Source organism: Aquarana catesbeiana, linkage group LG10 (assembly GCF_042186555.1).
Source record: "Aquarana catesbeiana isolate 2022-GZ linkage group LG10, ASM4218655v1, whole genome shotgun sequence".
Classification (NCBI taxonomy): domain Eukaryota; kingdom Metazoa; phylum Chordata; class Amphibia; order Anura; family Ranidae; genus Aquarana; species Aquarana catesbeiana.
The window spans coordinates 112,645,342-112,665,753 of record NC_133333.1 but is presented as its reverse complement, the minus strand read 5'-3'; the positions used below and the strand labels follow the sequence as shown (position 1 = coordinate 112,665,753).

The 20,412-nt window shown below is 43.2% G+C and overlaps 1 protein-coding gene across 1 annotated transcript in view; it reads right to left on the bottom strand.

Annotated features, from left to right (window-relative positions):
- Nucleotides 1-9,971, bottom strand: part of UBE4A (ubiquitination factor E4A) — a 75,397-nt gene extending 65,426 nt beyond the window's left edge. Inside the window, exons 1-3 of the mRNA XM_073602466.1 lie at nucleotides 9,676-9,971; nucleotides 4,444-4,608; nucleotides 1,272-1,445 (exon numbers count right to left, since the gene is read on the bottom strand). Coding sequence (XP_073458567.1) covers nucleotides 1,272-1,445; nucleotides 4,444-4,564 — 295 coding nt within the window. The 5' untranslated portion in view covers nucleotides 4,565-4,608; nucleotides 9,676-9,971. The remainder of the gene's footprint in view (nucleotides 1-1,271; nucleotides 1,446-4,443; nucleotides 4,609-9,675) is intronic.
- Between the last annotated feature and the right edge of the window lie 10,441 nt (nucleotides 9,972-20,412).

Sequence of the window (20,412 nt, the reverse complement as noted above, 5' to 3'; positions counted from 1 at the left end):
TGCCGGGATGGGGAGGGGATAACGATTGTTTGTATGGTAAATGTGATTAATGAAAAATTTTTCAATAAAAAAATTAAGTAAAAAAAAAAACAAAAAACTTTGCAACTGACCACGTCTTCTTTTGTTTGGCCTATGGCTGGATATGCCCTCTCTTCCCTGAGCATATAACAGTCTCCAATGTGCGGGGGGGGGGGGGGGGGGGTTGTATAGTTGCCTACAGGGACTGCCACATGTTAGAGGAGTTGTGTTAACTCTGGACTTGGGGTGGCCACGAAAGATGCACCTATGTGTACTGTGTTCCATTATAGATGACTGGGCTTCTTAAAAGTGTATCTTACCTGCGGAGAAGGGATGGGGAGAAGGGGATAGTAGCTGTAGTTTGTGCAGGTTTTTTTTTACTGTGGGATTGTTATTTGTACCTGTGTTTTTTTGCCTGGTAAAAATTCAATTAAAAAAAAAAAAAACTTAAATTAAAAAAAAAAAAATCCAAGTGCTCTGTGAAAGGCGGCCATGTCAAGCGAGTTACTTACTGTGTTCACTATATAGAAGGGCTACTGCTCAGCACAGGACCCAGAAGAGCAGGCAATCATTGTAGTAGCGGTGGCTACTACAGTCATTCGCTGCTTCCGGAGTGTTCCCACAGGTATGGAATATGCATACTTACATTGGTGCAAGCTGGGCCAATGTAACTATGCAATAAAAACCATATCTGAAGTTCAGCTTTAAAATATGTGTTACTTATTTATTACGGGTAATTACATTGCACACTTTACATTTTGTACATTTGCATCAGCCTCTGCCTCAAAGAAGCATACAACCCAAGGTCTCTTATGTCACATACGTATATACACATACTAGGGCCAATTCAGAGAGGAGCCAACTAACCTACCAGCATGTTTTTGGATTGTGGGAGGAAACCAGAGTACCCAAGAAACACAGGAAGGACATACAAACTCAATGCAGGTAGTGTCCTGGATTTGAACCAAGGATCCAGGTGTTGCAAGGCATAAGTGCTAACCACTAAGCCATGGCGCTGCCCCGAAACAAGTTTAGGTCGCTACTGGCTACACAACAATCTTTTTTATGCAAGACTAATTGACTAAGAAGTGGTCCACAAGTCACACTGTATAGACAGGCTTGCACTTGGGTGTTTCACCCAAGATTCACATATTTTTTCCAACTAAAATACAATCACAAAATGTGTGAATCTCAGGTGAAAGCTGTGTAAATCTAGTGTGAAAACATTTAAAGATAGACCATCTCATACTCACTATTATCCAATGTAATAAGGAAGATTCTCTGAATCATATGATTGATGTTCAGCTGTTCACATATCTCTTGTTGAGATCGAAACGATCGGCTTATTTCTGCCACAGAATCATCACAGTCATCTAGGCTCTCTGAAACACTATTGTCAGAATCATCGAGACTCTCGCCTGCATCATCTATAAAAAGAATAGATTCTGGTTACCATGAAATAATACTGGAGCGGCTGAAGTTATTTATAACAATGAATGTGGGAAAGGAAACAAAATGTCAGTTTTCATAAGTGTATAATGGAAAATGGACACTGTCCTGAATGTGGCGTGATCCAGGCAGGGTTTGGACAACCTCTTAAAGAGACCCTGTCATCAGATCCTTTATTACAACAACAATCTTCCCATAAGTTGTATGTGCATTTAAATATATTCTTATGCCCCGTACACACGATCAAACTTCTCGTCGAAAAAAGATATGGCGGCTTTTCCGACGGGATTCCGCTCAAGTTTGCCTTGCATACACACGGTCACGCAAAAGTTCGCTGAACTTACGGCCGTCAAGAACGCGGTGACGTACAACACTACGACGAGCCGAGAAAATGAAGTTCAATGCTTCCGAGCATGCGTCGAATTGTTTCCGAGCACGCATAGGAATTTTGCGCGTCAGAATTACCACAGACGATTACATTTTTGGATAGGAACTCTTCCGACCGAAAAATTAATAACATGCTCTCAATTTTTTGCTGGCTGGAATTCGGCCAGCAAAAGTCCGATGGAGCATACACACGGTCGCATTGTCCGACGAAAAAATCTCATCTGTCTTTTTTGGGAACATTGCTGTTGTAATAAATTATCTGACAGGATCTCTTTAAAAGGCTGTCCAAGCTCCACCCAGATCAAGCTGCATTCTGGACAACTTCAAGCATTCCCCCCACCATTGTAAAAATTCAATGCACCTTATAAACCAGTCCCTCAGTGAGAACATAGTACTAACCAATGGCAGATGTGTGTGAATTACAAGACTGGCTGTACAAATATTATTATTATTATTATTATTATTATACGGGATTTATATAGTACCAACAGTTTACGCAGCGCTTTACAATATAAAAGGGAGACAGTACAGTTACAGTACAATAAAATACAAGAGGGTTAAGAAGGCCCTGCTCATAAGAGCTTACAATATAATAGGGTGGGGCAAGTGGTACAAAAAAAAATTGTACAGTGGGGGAAATTATTTGATCCCCTGCAGATTCTGTAAGTTGCCCACTTACAAAGAAATGAAGAGTCTATAATTGTTATCACAGGTGTATTTTAAATGATAAAGACAGAATATCAACCAAACCCCCCGCCCCTCCCAAAAAAAAAAAAAAAAAACACATGATACAGTTCAGTGAATAAAATAAGTATTTGATCCCCAAGCAAAACATGTCTTAGTACTTGGTGGAGAAACCCTTGTTGGCAAGCACAGAGGTAAAACGTTTCTTGTAGTTTGTTACCAGGTTTGCACACATCTCAGGAGGGATTTTGGTCCACTTTTTTTTACTGATCTTCTCTAAATCCTTAAGGTTTCTTGACTGTCACTTGGCAACTCGAAGTTTCCACTCCCTCCATAAATTTTCTATAGGATTAAGGTCTGGAGACTGGCTAGGCCACTCCATGACCTTAAAGTGTAAGTAAACCCCCCTATCGTTTTCAGACAAGGAAGCTGCCATCTTTGCCTCTGTTTAATCTACAACTGCCATGTGATCAGTTATGACACCAGCCATTGGATGGTTTGACAGTTTAGTTGAGAGCACAACCAATGGGAGCGTTACCTTTTTTCGGCACGTTCCGGAAATGAAACTGTTTTATGGATGGGTTTACTTCTGCTTTAATGTGCTTCTTCTTGAGACACTCCTTTGTTGCCTTGGCAGTATGTTTTGGGGCTTTGTCATGCTGAAAGACCCATCAATGACCCATCTTCAGTGCTCTGGCTGAGGGAAGAAGGTTCTCATCCAAGATTTTACAATACATGGCCCCATCCATTGGCACCCAAATGGGGTAAAGTCGGTCTGTGACTTTATCAGAGAAACAGCCCCAAAGCATCATGTTTCCACCTCCGTGCTTGACTGTAGGGATGGTGACGCTGCGGGGCTCACATCACGTATATTTTCATATAGAGGATTTTTATTCTGTGTCCATGTCCTTGTCATTTTTTGTATATGTATTTAATAAAGCTTGTTATATTGTTACTTTAACTCGATCCCTTTGGTTTGCTGTGCCTCAAAGTCCAACCAGGGGCCTTTTTGAGCCCCTTTCTTTCTTTTGTCATATTAACCTCACGGATGTGGCAGTAGGAGTGTTTATCTTTATATTTTTGTAGGGATGGTCAGTCCCAGAGTGAAGAAGATTTAAACGATGTAAATCAGCGGATTCTTGCAGCTGGGATGACAGGTATATAGTCTGTATAAAGTAATGACAGCCATCACTGTTCACATGTAGCTGCACACCATGGAGTTTCCTGTGAATAAGGATGGATGTCTGAGCCTGGATGTATCTGATTGACATTCATCCCTAACCACAGGTAAACTAATTGGTGTGTGTCTACATCTGAATAGCGATGGCTGCTGTCAGCCTGTCCTTACTTTATGCAGGCTGATTGGCGGATGCTATTTGCATGCACTTGTAATTTCAGCTGCAAGAATCTGCTGATACATGGCGCTGGAATCCGTCATATGTGGGTAAAGACACGTGTGAAGGAAGCCTTAGCCCTGGTTCACATTGATGCTACTTTGAAATCTCGCTTCTTCACTTGAAGTAGCACGATTTCAAAGTAGCAAGGTCAGCGCGATTTCAGGTGCTACTTGATAGACATCTGTGTGGCTTCATACACAAATGTCTATTGAAGTCGCACCTGAAATCGGCAAAAGTAGTGCAGGAACTACTTTTGCAAATCGATGCGGAACCACAAAATCTGTGTCGCACCAATTGGAACAGTGCCACTGCCTCCAATAGGCTGCGACTTGTCATGCGATTTGATCTCTCAAATCACATGACAAATCTCTCCAATGTGAACCTAAGCTTAATGTCATTTTTTTTTATTTTTCAATTATTTTACAACAGAAGTCTGAAGTTATGAGCACTGTTACGTGATAAGATTTAGTATTGCTTGTATCCATTTTAATTTTGACAAAATAATTACCTGTTTGCTCGCTGAGCTGCTGCTTCTGTCCAGCTGCAAACTGACGAGCTTCTGCAAGAGACCCAAACAATGCAGCAAAAGGATTTGCCGAGATGCTGTTGTTGTTCTGTTGATCCGTCATCTTATATTACAGCAAGTTCCATGTAGTGTCCAATCAACAAGAACCTGTAGGATATCAACAGTCAAATTTGCCTCTTTAAAAGCTTTAGATATTTACATTTATTAAATATACCTTAAAAACAATACTATGATTATAGTCCAGCATGTAAGCTTGATTGTTACTGTACTGATTAAAAGATAGAGGATTCATCACTTATAATCTTTGAAAAAAATCACTAGCCCGAATGCGACGGAGTCACTTCTAGCAAAGCTTACTGAAAAAAAAAGCTAACTAATAAAAAAAAAAAAACGTACCTTTTGCAGAACGGATAAGAATAAGTATTTGGTCCTCTATCAATCAGCAAGATTTTTTGCTCCCAGGTGTCTTCTATACAGTTAACGAGCCGAGATTAGGAGCACTCTCTTAAAGGGAGTGCTCCTAATCTCAGCTTGTTACTTGTATAAAAGACACCTGTCCACAGAAGCAATCAGATTCCAATCTCTCCACCATGGCCAAGACCAAAGAGCTGTCCAAAGGTGCCAGGGACAAGATTGTAGACTCACACAAGTCTAGAATGGGCTACAAGACCATCGCCAAGCAGCTTGGTGAGAGGGTGACAAGAGTTGGTGCGATTATTCCCAAACAAAAGAAGAAACAAAAAATAACTGTCAATCTCCCTCGGTATGGGGCTCCATGCAAGATCTCACCTCGTGGAGTCATGAGAACAGTGAACAATCAGCCCAGAACTACACAGAAGAATCTTGTCAATGATTTCAAGGCAGCTGGGACCATAGTCACCAAAAAACAATTGGTAACACAATACGCCGTGAAGGATTGAAATCCTGCAGCGCCCGCAAGGTCCCCCTATTCAAGAAAGCACATGTACAGGCCTGTCTGAAGTTTGCTAATGAACATCTAAATGATTCAGAGGAGAACTGGGTGAAAGTGTTGTGATCAGATGAGACCAAAATCAAGCTCTTTGGCATGAACTCAACTCGCCGTATTTGGAGAAGGAGGAGAAATGCTGCCTATGACCCCAAGAACGCCATCACACAGTGGTGTAATTATTTGCAAATGGAAGAAACACGGAAGAGTGGCAAGAAGAAAGCTATTCTTGTAAGAAAGCCATAAGAAGTCCTGTTTGCTTTTTGTGAGAAGCCATGTGGGGGACACAGCAAACATGTGGAAGAAGGTGCTCTGGTCAGATGAGACCAAAATGTAACTTTTTGGCCTTAAAGCAAAATGCTATGTGTGGTGGAAAACTAACACTGCACATTACCCTGAACACACCATCCCCACCGTGAAACATGGTGGTGGCAGCATCATGTTGTGGGGATGCTTTTCTTCAGCAGGGACAGGGAAGCTGGTCACAGTTGATGGGAAGATGGATGGAGCCAAATACAGGGCAATCTTAGAAGAAAACCTGTTCAAGTCTGTAAAAGACTTGAGAATGGGGCAAAGGTTCACCTTCCAGCAGGACAATGACCCTAAACATACAGTCAGAGCTACAATGGAAAGGTTTAGATCAAAGCATATTCATGTGTTAGAATGGCCCAGTCAAAGTCCAGACCTAAAGACTTGAAAATTGCTGTTCACAGCAAGGTGGTAGAAATATCCCCAAAAAGACTTGCAGCTGTAATTGCAGTGAAAGGTGGTTCTACAAAGTATTCACTCGGGGGGCTGAATACAAATGCACGCCACACTTTTAACATATTTATTTGTGAAAAATTTGTAAAACCATTTATCATTTTCCTTCCACAATTATGTGCCACTTTGTGTTGGTCTATCACATAAAATCCCAATAAAATACATTTATGATTTTGGTTGTAACATGACAAAATGTGGAAATTTTTAAAGGAGTATGAATACTTTTTCAAGGCACTGTATATGCCAGGGTCCTGAGGGCCACACACACACACACACACACAATAAGTACCAAAGGGCTCCGGTCTGCAGATTGAGCACCTGGGGCCTACACCAACTTATTCAGACCAGGGCCCAGTAAATTCTTTAAAACCTTTCATGCCACATAAATAAACAAACAGTCTATACACATATAGAGTATGGGAATGCAAAATATGTAATGAAATGCTTGAAGGCTCTGGATGGGGCTGGGTGTCACTGAGGGGGGGGGGGGGGGGGATGAGGGTACTGAAGGGGGTTAGGGGACTCTGCAGCAGACCTGGTAGCCCTGTAAAGGATGAGGTCTCTGGAGGGAGTTGGGTACCTTCTGGAGGCTGGTGGCTCTGTAGATGCCCTGTAGGAGATAGAAGGGCACCATGGGTGGTTGAGGGGTATTGTGGGACACTGCTGAAGGCTTTGCAGCACACTGGGGAGGTGGAGGGCTCTCAGAAGGCCTGGGAGCACTGCAGACAATTATGGGAGGCTGGGAGCACTATGGGAGTTGGGATGCGCTCTGGTAGGTTAGAGGATCTACAGGTGTCTGGAGGCTCAGGAGGAGAGAGGCCACGGCCCCGTTTATAACCAACAGTGCACAGCACCCTATATGCACACACAGCAATCAATCACCATGCCTCTGTACACATCCTCCGTGTCATCTTTACAAGCAAGTGGACATAAACAAGACAACAATAATAAATAATAAAGTTGCCCCTCGCTCCCCAGTATACCATTAACATTAGGGGATACGTCATCTCTCTGCATATTACAACATTCTCAATACATGTAGTTGTGTTAAGGCAGGCAGAGATCCGAAACACACAGCAGACAGATAATGACATATGGCTGTCCTCTACAACACAACCAACACCTCTTCATATCTGTCATCATACAGGAGGACTGCGTACTGACATCGGCAACACCTACAGGATAGTCACAGGTGATGGTCCAACAGTGTGTGCCTGCAATCACATATCTCCCTGTATATAGAATGTCACTGTATGGAATTACTGTGCAGTCTATGATGACAGTTCTCAGTGTATATAATATATATGGACTCATTCCACTGGCTGTGATGTCAGTGTATACAATATTTATGAAATCACTGTGCAGTCTGTAATCATATCTGTCAGTGTATAAAATATATAAAATATATATATATATATATATATATATATATATATATATATATATATATATATATATATATATATATATATATATATATAAAAAACGCGCTAAAAAGCAATTGTAAATGCTGAACTGCAGCTGCAACAAAAAAACACTAATATCAGTGTAATAAACTAAAGCAAATAAAATAAGTACGCTTACAGTCAGATGGTCACAGATATAAATTCATGTGTTACTTACATAAATGAATAAATATATATATGCTCTGAATAAATGATAAATCAAATACCAAAATCAGAAAGTGCTTATAGGTAAATAAACTCCAATATTAAATTGAGTGCACAATAGGTGACCAAACGTGTAAATAAATATATATAGATGAATCCAATTTCATAAATTATAAATGAAATCAAAAGTGAATATAAAAATGGGAAAAGTGAGTAGAGTCCATTCATAAGAAACTCAATGAAGGCGCGTCAGTCCCATGAAGGAAAAGTCCCATATCCACAGTTCATTGAGAACAGCCAGTGTGGGTGAAGAACAGAAGAAGGTGGTGTGAAGGGACATCCAGACAAACAGTGAATCCGGTGTTCTTCCGAGAAAGTTCCGCTCGGTAGGATCCGGCGGAAATAGCCAAAGGGGAATAGGTCCAAATCAGCTGTACACGGCACCTGTAAGAGGGCCGCTCGCCACGCTTCGGGCACGGCCTCGCTTCGCTCGGCTCTTTTAGATTCCCCCTCTAGGTCCACTTGGATGGTAGGGAAGGAACCTGGACCCAGAGCACAGGTACCATGTACAGCTGATTGTCGATCTTGAGCTTCAGCTATCTCCGGCGGGTGTTAGTAGTTCGTACTGCGCAGTCGCTGCGCCACACAGAAGGGGAACTTATCCGCCGAGGGAACTTATTCGGCAAGACACCAGAGGACACTATAGATAGACCCTTACCAAAAGCGGTGGACCTCCCTAATAGCAAGGTCTTGTGTGCGTGCAGATACAGCCCTCTGCAGGGACAGCTGGATGGCAGCGTCCGGATCAGCCGATGAATGCAGCATTCCAACGGAAGACGATTCCAGTGTCTCCTCTCTACTTCCACCACCCTAATTCTTCCTAAAGTGCTAAAATAATATAACCCGTAAATGATATCAAATATCACAGCTGCTGTATACTGGACTGTTCTAAGCATGGGAAACACGCGCCACTTTACAGGAATACTATAGACACCCCCCAGTGGGTGCCCCCGTCCAGGTGGACGCGCTGGAATCGTCTTCCGTTGGAACGCTGCATTCATCAGCTGATCCGGACGCCGCCATCCAGCTGTCCCTGCAGAAGGCTGTATCTGCACTCACACAAGACCTTGCTATTAGGGAGGTCCACCGCTTTTGGTAAGGGTCCATCTATAGTGTCCTCCGGATTCACTGTTTGTCTGGATATCCCTTCACACCACCTTCTTCTGTTCTTCACCCACACTGGCTGTTCTCAATGAACTGTGGATATGGGACTTTTCCTTCATGGGACTGATGCGCCTTCATTGAGTTGCTTATGAATGGACTCTACTCACTTTTCCCATTTTTATATTCACTTTTGATTTCATTTATAATTTATGAAATTTGATTCATCAATATATAATTATTTACACGTTTGGTCACCTATTGTGCACTCAATTTAATATTGGAGTTTATTTACCTATAAGCACTTTCTGATTTTGGTATTTGATTTATCATTTATTCAGAGCATATATATATTTATTCATTTATGTAAGTAACACATGAATTTATATCTGTGACCATCTGACTGTAAGCGCACTTATTTTATTTGCTATAAAATATATATGGAATTAATGTACAGTCTATGATGACAGTTCTTAGTGTATATAATATAACCCCGGTGTATAGATTATATATGGAATCGCTGTGTGATGACAGATCCCAGTGTATAGAATATATATGGAATCGCTGTGTGATGACAGATGTCGGTGTATAGAATATATATGGAATCGCTGTGTGATGACAGATGTCGGTGTATAGAATATATATGGAATCGCTGTGTGATGACAGATGTCGGTGTGTCTATAGAATGTCATTGTGCACAATGCACACACATACCTTCTCCGAGTCTGTGACTCAACGTTTCCGCCTCTTTGACACTTCCGCTTCTCTCCCTGGCAGCAAGAGGGGTCTGGCTGCGGAGTAGAGCTCCACGTTTGACAAGAAGCATGTGACCTCCACTCCGCTTTTTTTTTTTTTTTTTATTGAACTTTATTGTAACAACCAATCAATGGCTGTAGCTGGAGCTCCACTGTCGACAGGAAACATGTGTCCTCCAATCCACTTTTTTTTGTTTAATGAACTTTAATGTAACAAACATTTACTAGACATTAGAAACAACATGTGGAAGTGGGAGGTGACATGTTTCCTGTCACATCTGCCGGTATCTGGCTGCAGACTGGAGCTCCACTCTCCACTGGAATCATGTGGCCTCCACAGATTTTTTTAAAATCAACTTTAACCCTTTCGCTGTCAGAGTCATTTTTGCATTTTCTGCACACATGTTTAATAAATCGTTTCAAGATTACATAAAACCCCCAAAATAATATATATATATATATATATATATATATATATATATATATATATAATATATATTTTCTGAAAGCAGACACCTGAGAGAATAAAATAGTGGTAGTTGAAAAAAAGTGTCACACGATATTATCGCAAAGGTCTAGGAAACGCAAAATTCCAGTAAAAACACACTAACGTCAATTTAAGGTCAAACCAATGCAAAAAATTACCCAGTTTTTGGTAAAATATAAAAGCCGAGGTTGCACCGAGTAAATAGATACCCAACATGCCAAACCTTAAATTTGCGTGCGTCTGTGAAAACAACAAACTTCAGTACCCTATATTTTCTGTAGGAGATGCTTCAAAAGCCCCCTATAGGACATCAGTTTAGTGCTATCAAGGAGGTCTGGTACTAGAATTATCACTCTCACTCCGGCGTTTTCAAGTGTAGGTTCTCCTGACGCTTGTATTTATGTTCCTTTGTGCGTATATGTCAGGGTGGGGGGGCCTCCAAATTTTTTTTTTTGGGGGGGGGGGGGGGTATGTGCTTGAAAGTAACTTTATTTTTTTCTGCCCAACCACTTGATCTCCGGAAGGTTTTACCCCCGTCATGACAAGGCCATTTTTTCTGATACGGCAATGCGTTATTTTAACTGACAATTACGCAATTGTGCAACGGTGTAGATAAATGAAATTACCCACAAATAGAGCTTTCTTTTGGTGGGATTTGATCACCACTGCATTTTTATTTTTTGCGCTAAAACATAAAAATATCGACAATTTTGAAAACAAACAACATTTTTTACTTTTTGTTATAAAACATATCCAATAAAAAAAAATGTGAAAAACAAATTTCTTCATCAATTTAGGTAATATGTATTTTGCTACATGTTTGTGGTAGAAAAAATCCCAATAAGCGTATATTGATTGGTTTGTGCAAAAGTTATCGTGTCTACAAACTATGGGATTTATTTAGGGAATATTTATCTATGTTATTTTTTTTACTTATTCTTTTACTAGTAATGGCGGCGATCAGTGACTTATAGCGGGACTGCAATATTGCATGGGACAATTTGACACTAACTGACACGTTTGACACTTTTTTGGGAACAAGTGACACTAATACAGAGATCAGTCCTAAATAATATGCACTGTCACTGTGCTAATGACACGCGCAGGGAAGGGGTTACATCAGAGGCAATCAGAGGGTTAACTGTGTGCCTAACGTGTTGCTGTGTGCTGCTCGCTGTGGGTGCTATGCGCGGTGTTTCTACCAAGCAATGTGCTTTGCAGGAAGAAAAAACAGCACATTGCTGCTGTCAGAAGAAAAGTGTTTGTTTACACAAAGGGCTCTCTTCCAAAATGTCCGGCACCCGCTGATTGGTTGCTGCTGCAGCCAATCTCAGCACAGCCGGGGTGGCGGGGGCATGCGGGTGCGCTCCCTACCCCAGCCTGCACATCACATACTAGGTCCGTGATCCAGCGCAGAGCGGTCGCCCTGCCATAGTGGTTAACTATTTGGGAGGGATGAGGGTCTGTCAGTGGAGGGATATTTGGGGGGGTCTGTCATTTTTTAAATGTGTGCAAAAAAACCTGCAAAACCAGCTCTGGCAGTGAAAGGGTTCAAGGATAAGTTCACCTTCGGGAACATGTTACATGTTCTACCCGTAAGATTTGTTAGTTAACCACTTGCCGACCGCCTCACGATGATATATGTCGGCAGAATGGCACGGGCAGGCAGAATCACGTACCTGTATGTGATCTGCCTCCCGCGGGGGGTCGCAGTGCCCGAGGCTGTCGGCATATCTCCAACGTCGATCGGAGGTGAGGGGGAGGCCATCCATTCGTGGCCCCCCTCCCGATCGCTCCTGGCCAATGAGATCATTCCTCTGCTGCTGTATGGTAAACAGCAGCAGAGGAAATTATGTCATCTCTCCTCGGCTCGGTATTTTCCGTTCCGGCGCCGAGGAGAGAAGACATCCGAGTGATGGTAAAACACAAACACACACAGTAGAACATGCCAGGCACACATTACACCCCCCTTTACCCCACGATCCCCCCCGATCACCCCCTAATCACCCCACCCCCCCATCACACTGACACCAAGCAGTTTTTTTTTCTGATTACTGCATTGGTGTCAGTTTATGACAGTTAGTGTGGTAGGACAGTTAGTGTTAGCCCCCTGTAGGTCTAGGGTACCCCCTAACCCCCCCTAATAAAGTTTTAACCCCTTAATCACCCCCCGTCGCCAGTGTCGCTAAGCGATCATTTTTCTGATCGCTGTATTAGTGTCACTGGTGACGCTAGTTAGGGAGGTAAATATTTAGGTTCGCCATCATCGTTTTATAGCGTCAGGGACCCCCATATACTACCTAATAAAGGTTTTAACCCCTTGATTGCCCCCTAGTTAACCCTTTCACCAGTGATCACCGTATAACTGTTACGGGTGAAGTTGGTTAGTTAGTTTATTTTTTATAGTGTCAGGGCACCCGCCGTTTATTACCGAACAAAGGTTTAGCCGGCCCCCTGATCGCCCGGCGGTGATATGCGTCGCCCCAAGCAGTGTCAGGTTAGTGCCAGTACCGCTAACACCCACACACCGTACACCTCCCTTAGTGGTATAGTATCTGAACGGATCAATATCTGATCCGATCAGATCTATACTAGCGTCCCCAGCAGTTTAGGGTTCCCAAAAACGCAGTGTTAGCGGGATCAGCCCAGATACCTGCTAGCACCTGCGGCCCAGCCCAGCCCACCCAAGTGCAGTATCGATCGATCACTGTCACTTACAAAACACTAAACGCATAACTGCAACGTTCACAGAGTCAGGCCTGATCCCTACGATCGCTAACAGTTTTTTTGGTAGCGTTTTGGTGAACTGGCAAGCACCAGCCCCAAGCAGCATCAGGTTAGCGCCAGTACCGCTAACACCCACGCACGCACCGTACACCTCCCATAGTGGTATAGTATCTGAACGGATCAATATCTGATCCGATCAGATCTATACTAGCATTTTGGTGAACTGGCAAGCGCCAGCGGCCTAGTACACCCCGGTCATAGTCAAACCAGCACTGCAGTAACACTTGGTGACGTGGCGAGTCCCATAAGTGCAGTTCAAGCTGGTGAGGTGGCAAGCACAAGTAGTGTCCCGCTGCCACCAAGAAGAAGACAAACAGGCCAGTCGTGCCCATAATGCCCTTCCTGCTGCATTCGCCAATCCTAATTGGGAACCCACCGCTTCTGCAGCACCCGTACTTTCCCCATTCACATCCCCAACCAAATGCAGTCGGCTGCATGAGAGGCATTTTCTTTATGTCCTCCCGAGTACCCCTACCCAACGAACCCCCCCAAAAAAGATGTTGTGTCTGCAGCAAGCGCGGATATAGGCGTGACACCCGCTATTATTGTCCCTCCTGTCCTGACAATCCTGGTCTTTGCATTGGTGAATGTTTTGAACGCTACCATTCACTAGTTGAGTATTAGCGTAGGGTACAGCATTGCACAGACTAGGCACACATTCACAGGGTCTCCCAAGATGCCATCGCATTTTGAGAGACCCGAACCTGGAACCAGTTACAGTTATAAAAGTTACAAAAAGAAGTGTAAAAAAAAAAAAAAATCACAAAAAAATATATAAAATTAAAAAAAATAGTTGTCGTTTCATTGTTCTCTCTCTCTCTCTATTCTCTCTCTATTGTTCTGCTCTTTTTTACTGTATTCTATGCTGCAATGTTTTATTGTTATTATGTTTTATCATGTTTGCTTTTCAGGTATGCAATTTTTTATACTTTACCGTTTACTGTGTTTTAACCATTTTTTTGTCTTCAGGTACGCCATTCACGACTTTGAGTGGTTATACCAGAATGATGCCTGCAGGTTTAGGTATCATCTTGGTATCATTCTTTTCAGCCAGCGGTCGGCTTTCATGTAAAAGCAATGGCTAATTAGCCTCTAGACTGCTTTTACAAGCCGTGGGAGGGAATGCCCCGCCCCCACCGTCTTCCGTGTTTTTCTCTGGCTCTCCTGTCTCAACAGGGAACCTGAGAATGCAGCCCGTGATTCAGCCAGCTGACCATAGAGCTGATCAGAGACCAGAGTGGCTCCAAACCTCTCCATAGCCTAAGAAACCGGAAGCTACGAGCATTTCATGACTTAGATTTCGCCGGATGTAAACAGCGCCATTGGGAAATTGGGAAAGCATTTTATCACACCGATCTTGGTGTGGTCAGATGCTTTGAGGGCAGAGGAGAGATCTAGGGTCTAATAGACCCCATTTTTTTCAAAAAAGAGTACCTGTCACTACCTATTGCTATCATAGGGGATATTTACATTCCCTGAGATAACAATAAAAATGATTTAAAAAAAAAATGAAAGGAACAGTTTAAAAATAAGATAAAAAAGCAAAAAAATAATAAAGAAAAAAAAAAAAAAAAAGCACCCCTGTCCCCCCCTGCTCTCACGCTAAGGCGAACGCAAGCGTCGGTCTGGCGTCAAATGTAAACAGCAATTGCATCATGCATGTGAGGTATCATCGCGAAGGTCAGATCGAGGACAGTAATTTTAGCAGTAGACCTTCTCTGTAAATCTAAAGTGGTAACCTGTAAAGGCTTTTAAAGGCTTTTAACCGGTTCAATACAGGGCAATTTCACCCCATTCCTTCCCAGGTCAATTTTTAGTTTTCAGCGCTGTCGCAGTTTGAACGTCAATTGCGCGGTTGTGCGACGTTGTACCCAAAAAAAATTGACGTCCTTTTTTCCCCACAAATAGAGCTTTCTTTTGGTGGTATTTGATCGCCTCTGCGGTTTTTATTTTTTGCGCTATAAACAAAAGAAGAGCAACAATTTTGAAAAAACACAATATTTTTTACTTTTTGCTATAATAAATATCCCAATTTTTTTTTTTAAAAAACAAATTTTTTCCTCAGTTTCGGCCGATACTTTTTCTTCTACATATTTTTGGTAAAAAAATCGCAATAAGCGTATATTGATTGGTTTGCGCAAAAGTTATAGTGTCTACAAAATACGGGATAGATTTATGGCATTTTCAAAAAAAAAATATTTATTTATTTTTTTAGCGGCGATCGCAATTTTTTTTCATGACTGCGACATTATGGAGGACACATCGGACACTTTTGACACATTTTTGGGACCATTCAAATTTATACAGCGATCAATGCTATAAAATTGCATTGATTACTGTGTAAATGTGACAGGCAGTGAAGGGGTTAACCACTAGGGGGCGGGGAGGGGTTAATATGTTTCCTAGGGAATGAATCTAACTGAAGGGGGAGGGGACGCTCAAGGGGAGGAGACCGATCAGTGTTCCTCCGTTCTGGGAACACAGATCGCTTTCCTCAGAGCTGACAGGCTGTGGATCTGTTTGTTTACACACACAGATCCACGGTCCGCGGACATCGCGGCCGCCGGGCACACGCACCAGGTCCCGAGCAACGCGGCGGACACGCACACCCGGCGGCGCGCGTGCGCCCCCTAGACGGCCGGGAATCCCAGGACGTCATATGACGTCCACCCAGGATGGGAGATCCCATCTGTGGATGACATATGACTATAGGCGGGTAGGGAAGTGGTTAAAAATTTATTTATTTTGTTGCCACTGCAAGTTTGTGCGCAATTTTAAAGCATGTCATGTTTGGTATCCATGTACTCGGCCTAAGATCATCTTTTTTATATCATCAAACATTTGGGCAATATAGTGTGTTTTAGTGCATTAAAATGTAAAAAAGTGTGTTTTTTCCCCAAAAAATGCATTTGTAAAATCGCTGCGCAAATACTGTGTGGAAAAAAAAAATGAAACACCCACCATTTTAATCTGTACGGCATTTGCTTTAAAAAAATATATAATGTTTGGGGGTTCAAAGTAATTTTCTTGCAAAAAAAAAATAATTTTTTCATGTAAATAAAAAGTGTCAGAAAGGGCTTTGTCTTCAAGTGGTTAGAAGAGTGGGTGATGTATGACATAAGCTTCTAAATGTTGTGTATAAAATGCCAGGACAGTTCAACCCCCCCCCCCAAAATTACCCCATTTTGGAAAGTAGACACCCCAAGCTATTTGCTGAGAGGCATGTCAAGTCTATGGAATATTTTATATTGTGACACAAGTTGCGGGAAAAAGACAATTTTTTTTTTTTTTTGCACAAAGTTGGCACTAAATGATATATTGCTCAAACATGCCATGGGAATATGTGAAATTACACCCCAAAATACATTCTGTTGCTTCTCCTGAGTAGGGGGATACCACATGTGTGAGACTTTTTGGGAGCCTAGCCGCGTACGGGACCCCGAAAACCAAGCACCGCCTTCAGGCTTTCTAAGGATGTAAATTTTTGATTTCACTCTTTACTGGTCTATCACAGTTTCGGAGGCCATGGAATGCCCAGGTGGCACAAAACCCCCCAAATGACCCTATTTTGGAAAGTAGACACCCCAAGCTATTTGCTGAGAGGTATAGTGAGCATTTTGCAGACCTCACTTTTTGTCACAAAGTTTTGAAAATTGAAAAAAGAAAAAAAAAATGTTTTTTCTTGTCTTTCTTCATTTTCAAAAACAAATGAGAGCTGCAAAATACTCACCATGCCTCTCAGCAAATAGCTTGGGGTGTCTACTTTCCAAAATGGGGTCATTTGGGCATTCCATGGCCTCCAAAACTGTGATAGGCAGTGAAGAGTGAAATCAAAAATTTACACCCTTAGAAATCCTGAAGGCGGTGATTGGTTTTCGGGGCCCCGTACGCGGCTAGCCTCTCAAACAGTCCCATACTCAGGAGAAGCGGCTAAATGTATTTTGGGGTGCAATTCCATATATGCCCAAGGCCTGTGTAAGCAATATATCATTTAGTGACAACTTTGTGCAAAAAAAAAAAAAAATTGTCACTTTCCCGCAACTTGTGTCAAAATATAAAATATTCCATGGACTCGACATGCCTCAAAGCAAATAGCTTGGGGTGTCTACTTTCCAAAATGGGGTCATTTGGGGGGGGGGGGTTGTGCCATCTGGGCATTTTATGGCCTTCAAAACTGTGATAGGTAGTGAGGAGTGAAATAAAAAATTTACGCCCTTAGAAATCCTGAAGGCGGTGATTGGTTTTCGGAGCCCCGTACGTGGCTAGGCTCCCAAAAAGTCCCACACATGTGGTATCCCCATACTCAGGAGAAGCAGCTGAATGTATTTTGGGGTGCAATTCCACATATGCCCATGGCCTGTGTGAGCAATATATCATTTAGTGACAATTGCCTCTCAGCAATTTCCTTTGGGTGTCTACTTTCCAAAATGGGGTCATTTGGGGGGGTTTTGTACTGCCCTGCCATTTTAGCACCTCAAGAAATGACATAGGCAGTCATAAACTAAAAGCTGTGTAAATTCCAGAAAATGTACCCTAGTTTGTGGACGCTATAACTTTTGCGCAAACCAATAAATATACGCTTACTGACATTTTTTTTACCAAAGACATGTGGCCGAATACATTTTGGCCTAAATGTATGACTAAAATTGAGTTTATTGGATTTTTGTTATAACAAAAAGTAGAAAATATCATTTTTTTTCAAAATTTTCGGTCTTTTTCCGTTTATAGTGCAAAAAATAAAAACCGCAGAGGTGATCAAATACCAGCAAAAGAAAGCTCTATTTGTGGGAAGAAAAGGACACAAATTTCGTTTGGGTACAGCATTGCATGACCGCGCAATTAGCAGTTAAAACGACGCAGTGCCAAATTGTAAAAAGTACTCTGGTCAGGAAGGGGGTAAATCCTTCCGGGGCTGAAGTGGTTAAAAAAAAAACTGGCTCCTAACTTTTTTAGCTCCTAGATTCAAAGCAAATTTGTCAAGCCCTGTCCTATGCGATAAAAAATAAAAGACGTTGAAGGGTTGTAAACCCTTGTGGTTTTTCACTTCAATGCATTCTATGCATTGAGGTGAAAAACCTCTTGTAGTGCACCAGCCCCCCGGAGCCCCTTTTTACTTACCTGAGCCCGATTGTTACTGCGCCAGGGACGAGCACACCTGCTCCTGCTGGTGTCTCAGGTCCTGATTGGATAGATAGCAGCGCAGCCATTGGCTCCCGCTGCTGTCAATCAAATCCAATGGTGCTGGAGCCGGGGTCGGAGCCGAGTCCTGCTGTCTGTGTCAAAGGACGCAGCAGCAGGACACGGGAGCATGCCCGCATGGGTGCCCTGAGGGAGAGTGCTTCTCAGACAGGGCACTCGAGAAGAGGAGGAGCCAGGAGCGCTGCTGAGGGAACCCAGAAGAGGAGGATCAGGGCCACTCTGTGCAAAACCCACTGCACAGAGGAGGTAAGTATAACATGTTTGTCATTTAAAAAAAAATAAACCTATAGTTATTCTTTAACCACTTCCCGCCCGCCCTATAGCGGATTGACGTCCGGGAAGTGGTTCTGTTATCCTGACTGGACGTCATATGACGTCCAGCAGGATAACATGCCGCAGCGCGCCCCCGGGGGCGCGCATCGCGGCGATCGGTGGAGCGGTGTGTCAGTCTGACACACCGCTACACTGATCTTGGTAAAAAGCCTCCGGCGGAGGCTCTTTACCACGTGATCAGCCATGTCCAATCACGGCTGATCACGCTGTCAATAGGAAGAGCCGTTGATCGGCTCTTCCTCACTCGCGTCTGACAGACACAAGTAGAGGAGAGCCGATCGGCGGCTCTCCTGGCAGGGGGGGTCTGCGCTGATTGTTTATCAGCGCAGCCCCCCCGCAGATCACCACACTGGACCACCAGGGATCGCCACTAGGACCACCAGGGAAGGGGCAACATGTGGATGGCCAGGTATGTACCCCATGGCCATCCACATGTGCCCAGTGTGCCAAATCTGTGCCAATCAGTGCCCACAAATGGGCACTGATTGGCACAATTATGTTGCAGTGTTGCCCAGCAATGCCACCCTTAGGGGCATCACTGCAAACAAGTAATGCCATCAGTGCCACCCATCAGTGTCCATTCATGCCACCTGTCAGTGCCCATCCGTGCCCATCAGTGCCCATCTATCAGTGCCCATCCGTGCCCATCTGTGCCAACTATCAGTGCCACCCATAAGTAGCCATCAATGCCACCTACAAGTGCCCATCAATGCCACCTATGAGTGCCCATCAGTGCCGCCTATAAGTGCCCATCCGTGCCACCTATGAGTGCCCATCAGTGCCGCATACCAGTGCCACCTATCAGTGCCCATCAGTGCCACCTATCAGTGCCCATCAGTGCCGCCTATCAGTGCCCATCATCAGTGCCCGTCAGTGCCACCTCATCAGTACTACCTCATCGGTGCCACCTCATCGGTGCCCATCAGTGCCGCCGTATCAGTGCCCGTCAGTGCAGCCATATCAGTGCCCGTCATTGAAGAAGAAAACGTACTTATTTACAAAAAGTTTTAACAGAAACAAAGAAAAACTTGTTTTTTTTCAAAATTTTCGGTCTTTTTTTATTTGTTGCGCAAAAAATAAAAACGGCAAAGGTGATCAAATACTACCAAAAGAAAGCTCTATTTGTGGGAACAAAATGATAAAAAATTTGTTTGGGTACAGTGTAGCATGACCGCGCAATTGTCATTCAAATTGCGACAGCGCTGAAAGCTGAAAATTGGTCTGGGCGGGAAGGTGTCTAAGTGCCTGGTATTGAAGTGGTTAAGCAAAAAAAAATAATAATTTTTTTTTTTTTTGCAAAAAAAGAAATTTAAATTCAAGCACATTAACTGCTTGCCGACCAGCCTGCCGTACAATGGCAGGTTGGCTCTCTTGCATGAATTGCCGTATCTGTACGTCGGCTTCCGCAAGCGGAGCATGCCCGTGGGTCGAGCGGACGTGATGTCCGGCAGCGAGCCGCCATCGCCCGGTACAGAGGCAGAACGGGGATCTGCCTTTGTAAACAAGGCGAATCCCTGTTCTGACAGGGGACACATGACAGGGATCTACTGTTCCCAGTCATCAGGAACAGTGATCTCTGTCATGTCGTTGGCAGCCCATCCCCCCTACAGTTGCAACACACCCAGGGAACACAGTCAACCCCTTGATCGCCACCTAGTGTTAACCCCTTCCCTGCCAGTGTCATTTTTACCTTGATCAGTGCATTTTTATAGCACTGATCAATGTAATAATGTCACTGGTCCCCAAAAAGTGTCATTTGGGGTCAGATTTGTCACGCTAAAAATCACAGATCGCCGCCATTACTAGTAAAAACAATCAAAAAATATAAAAGTCTAAATCTATCCCATAGTTTGTAGACACAATAACGTTTGCCAAACCAATCAATATACG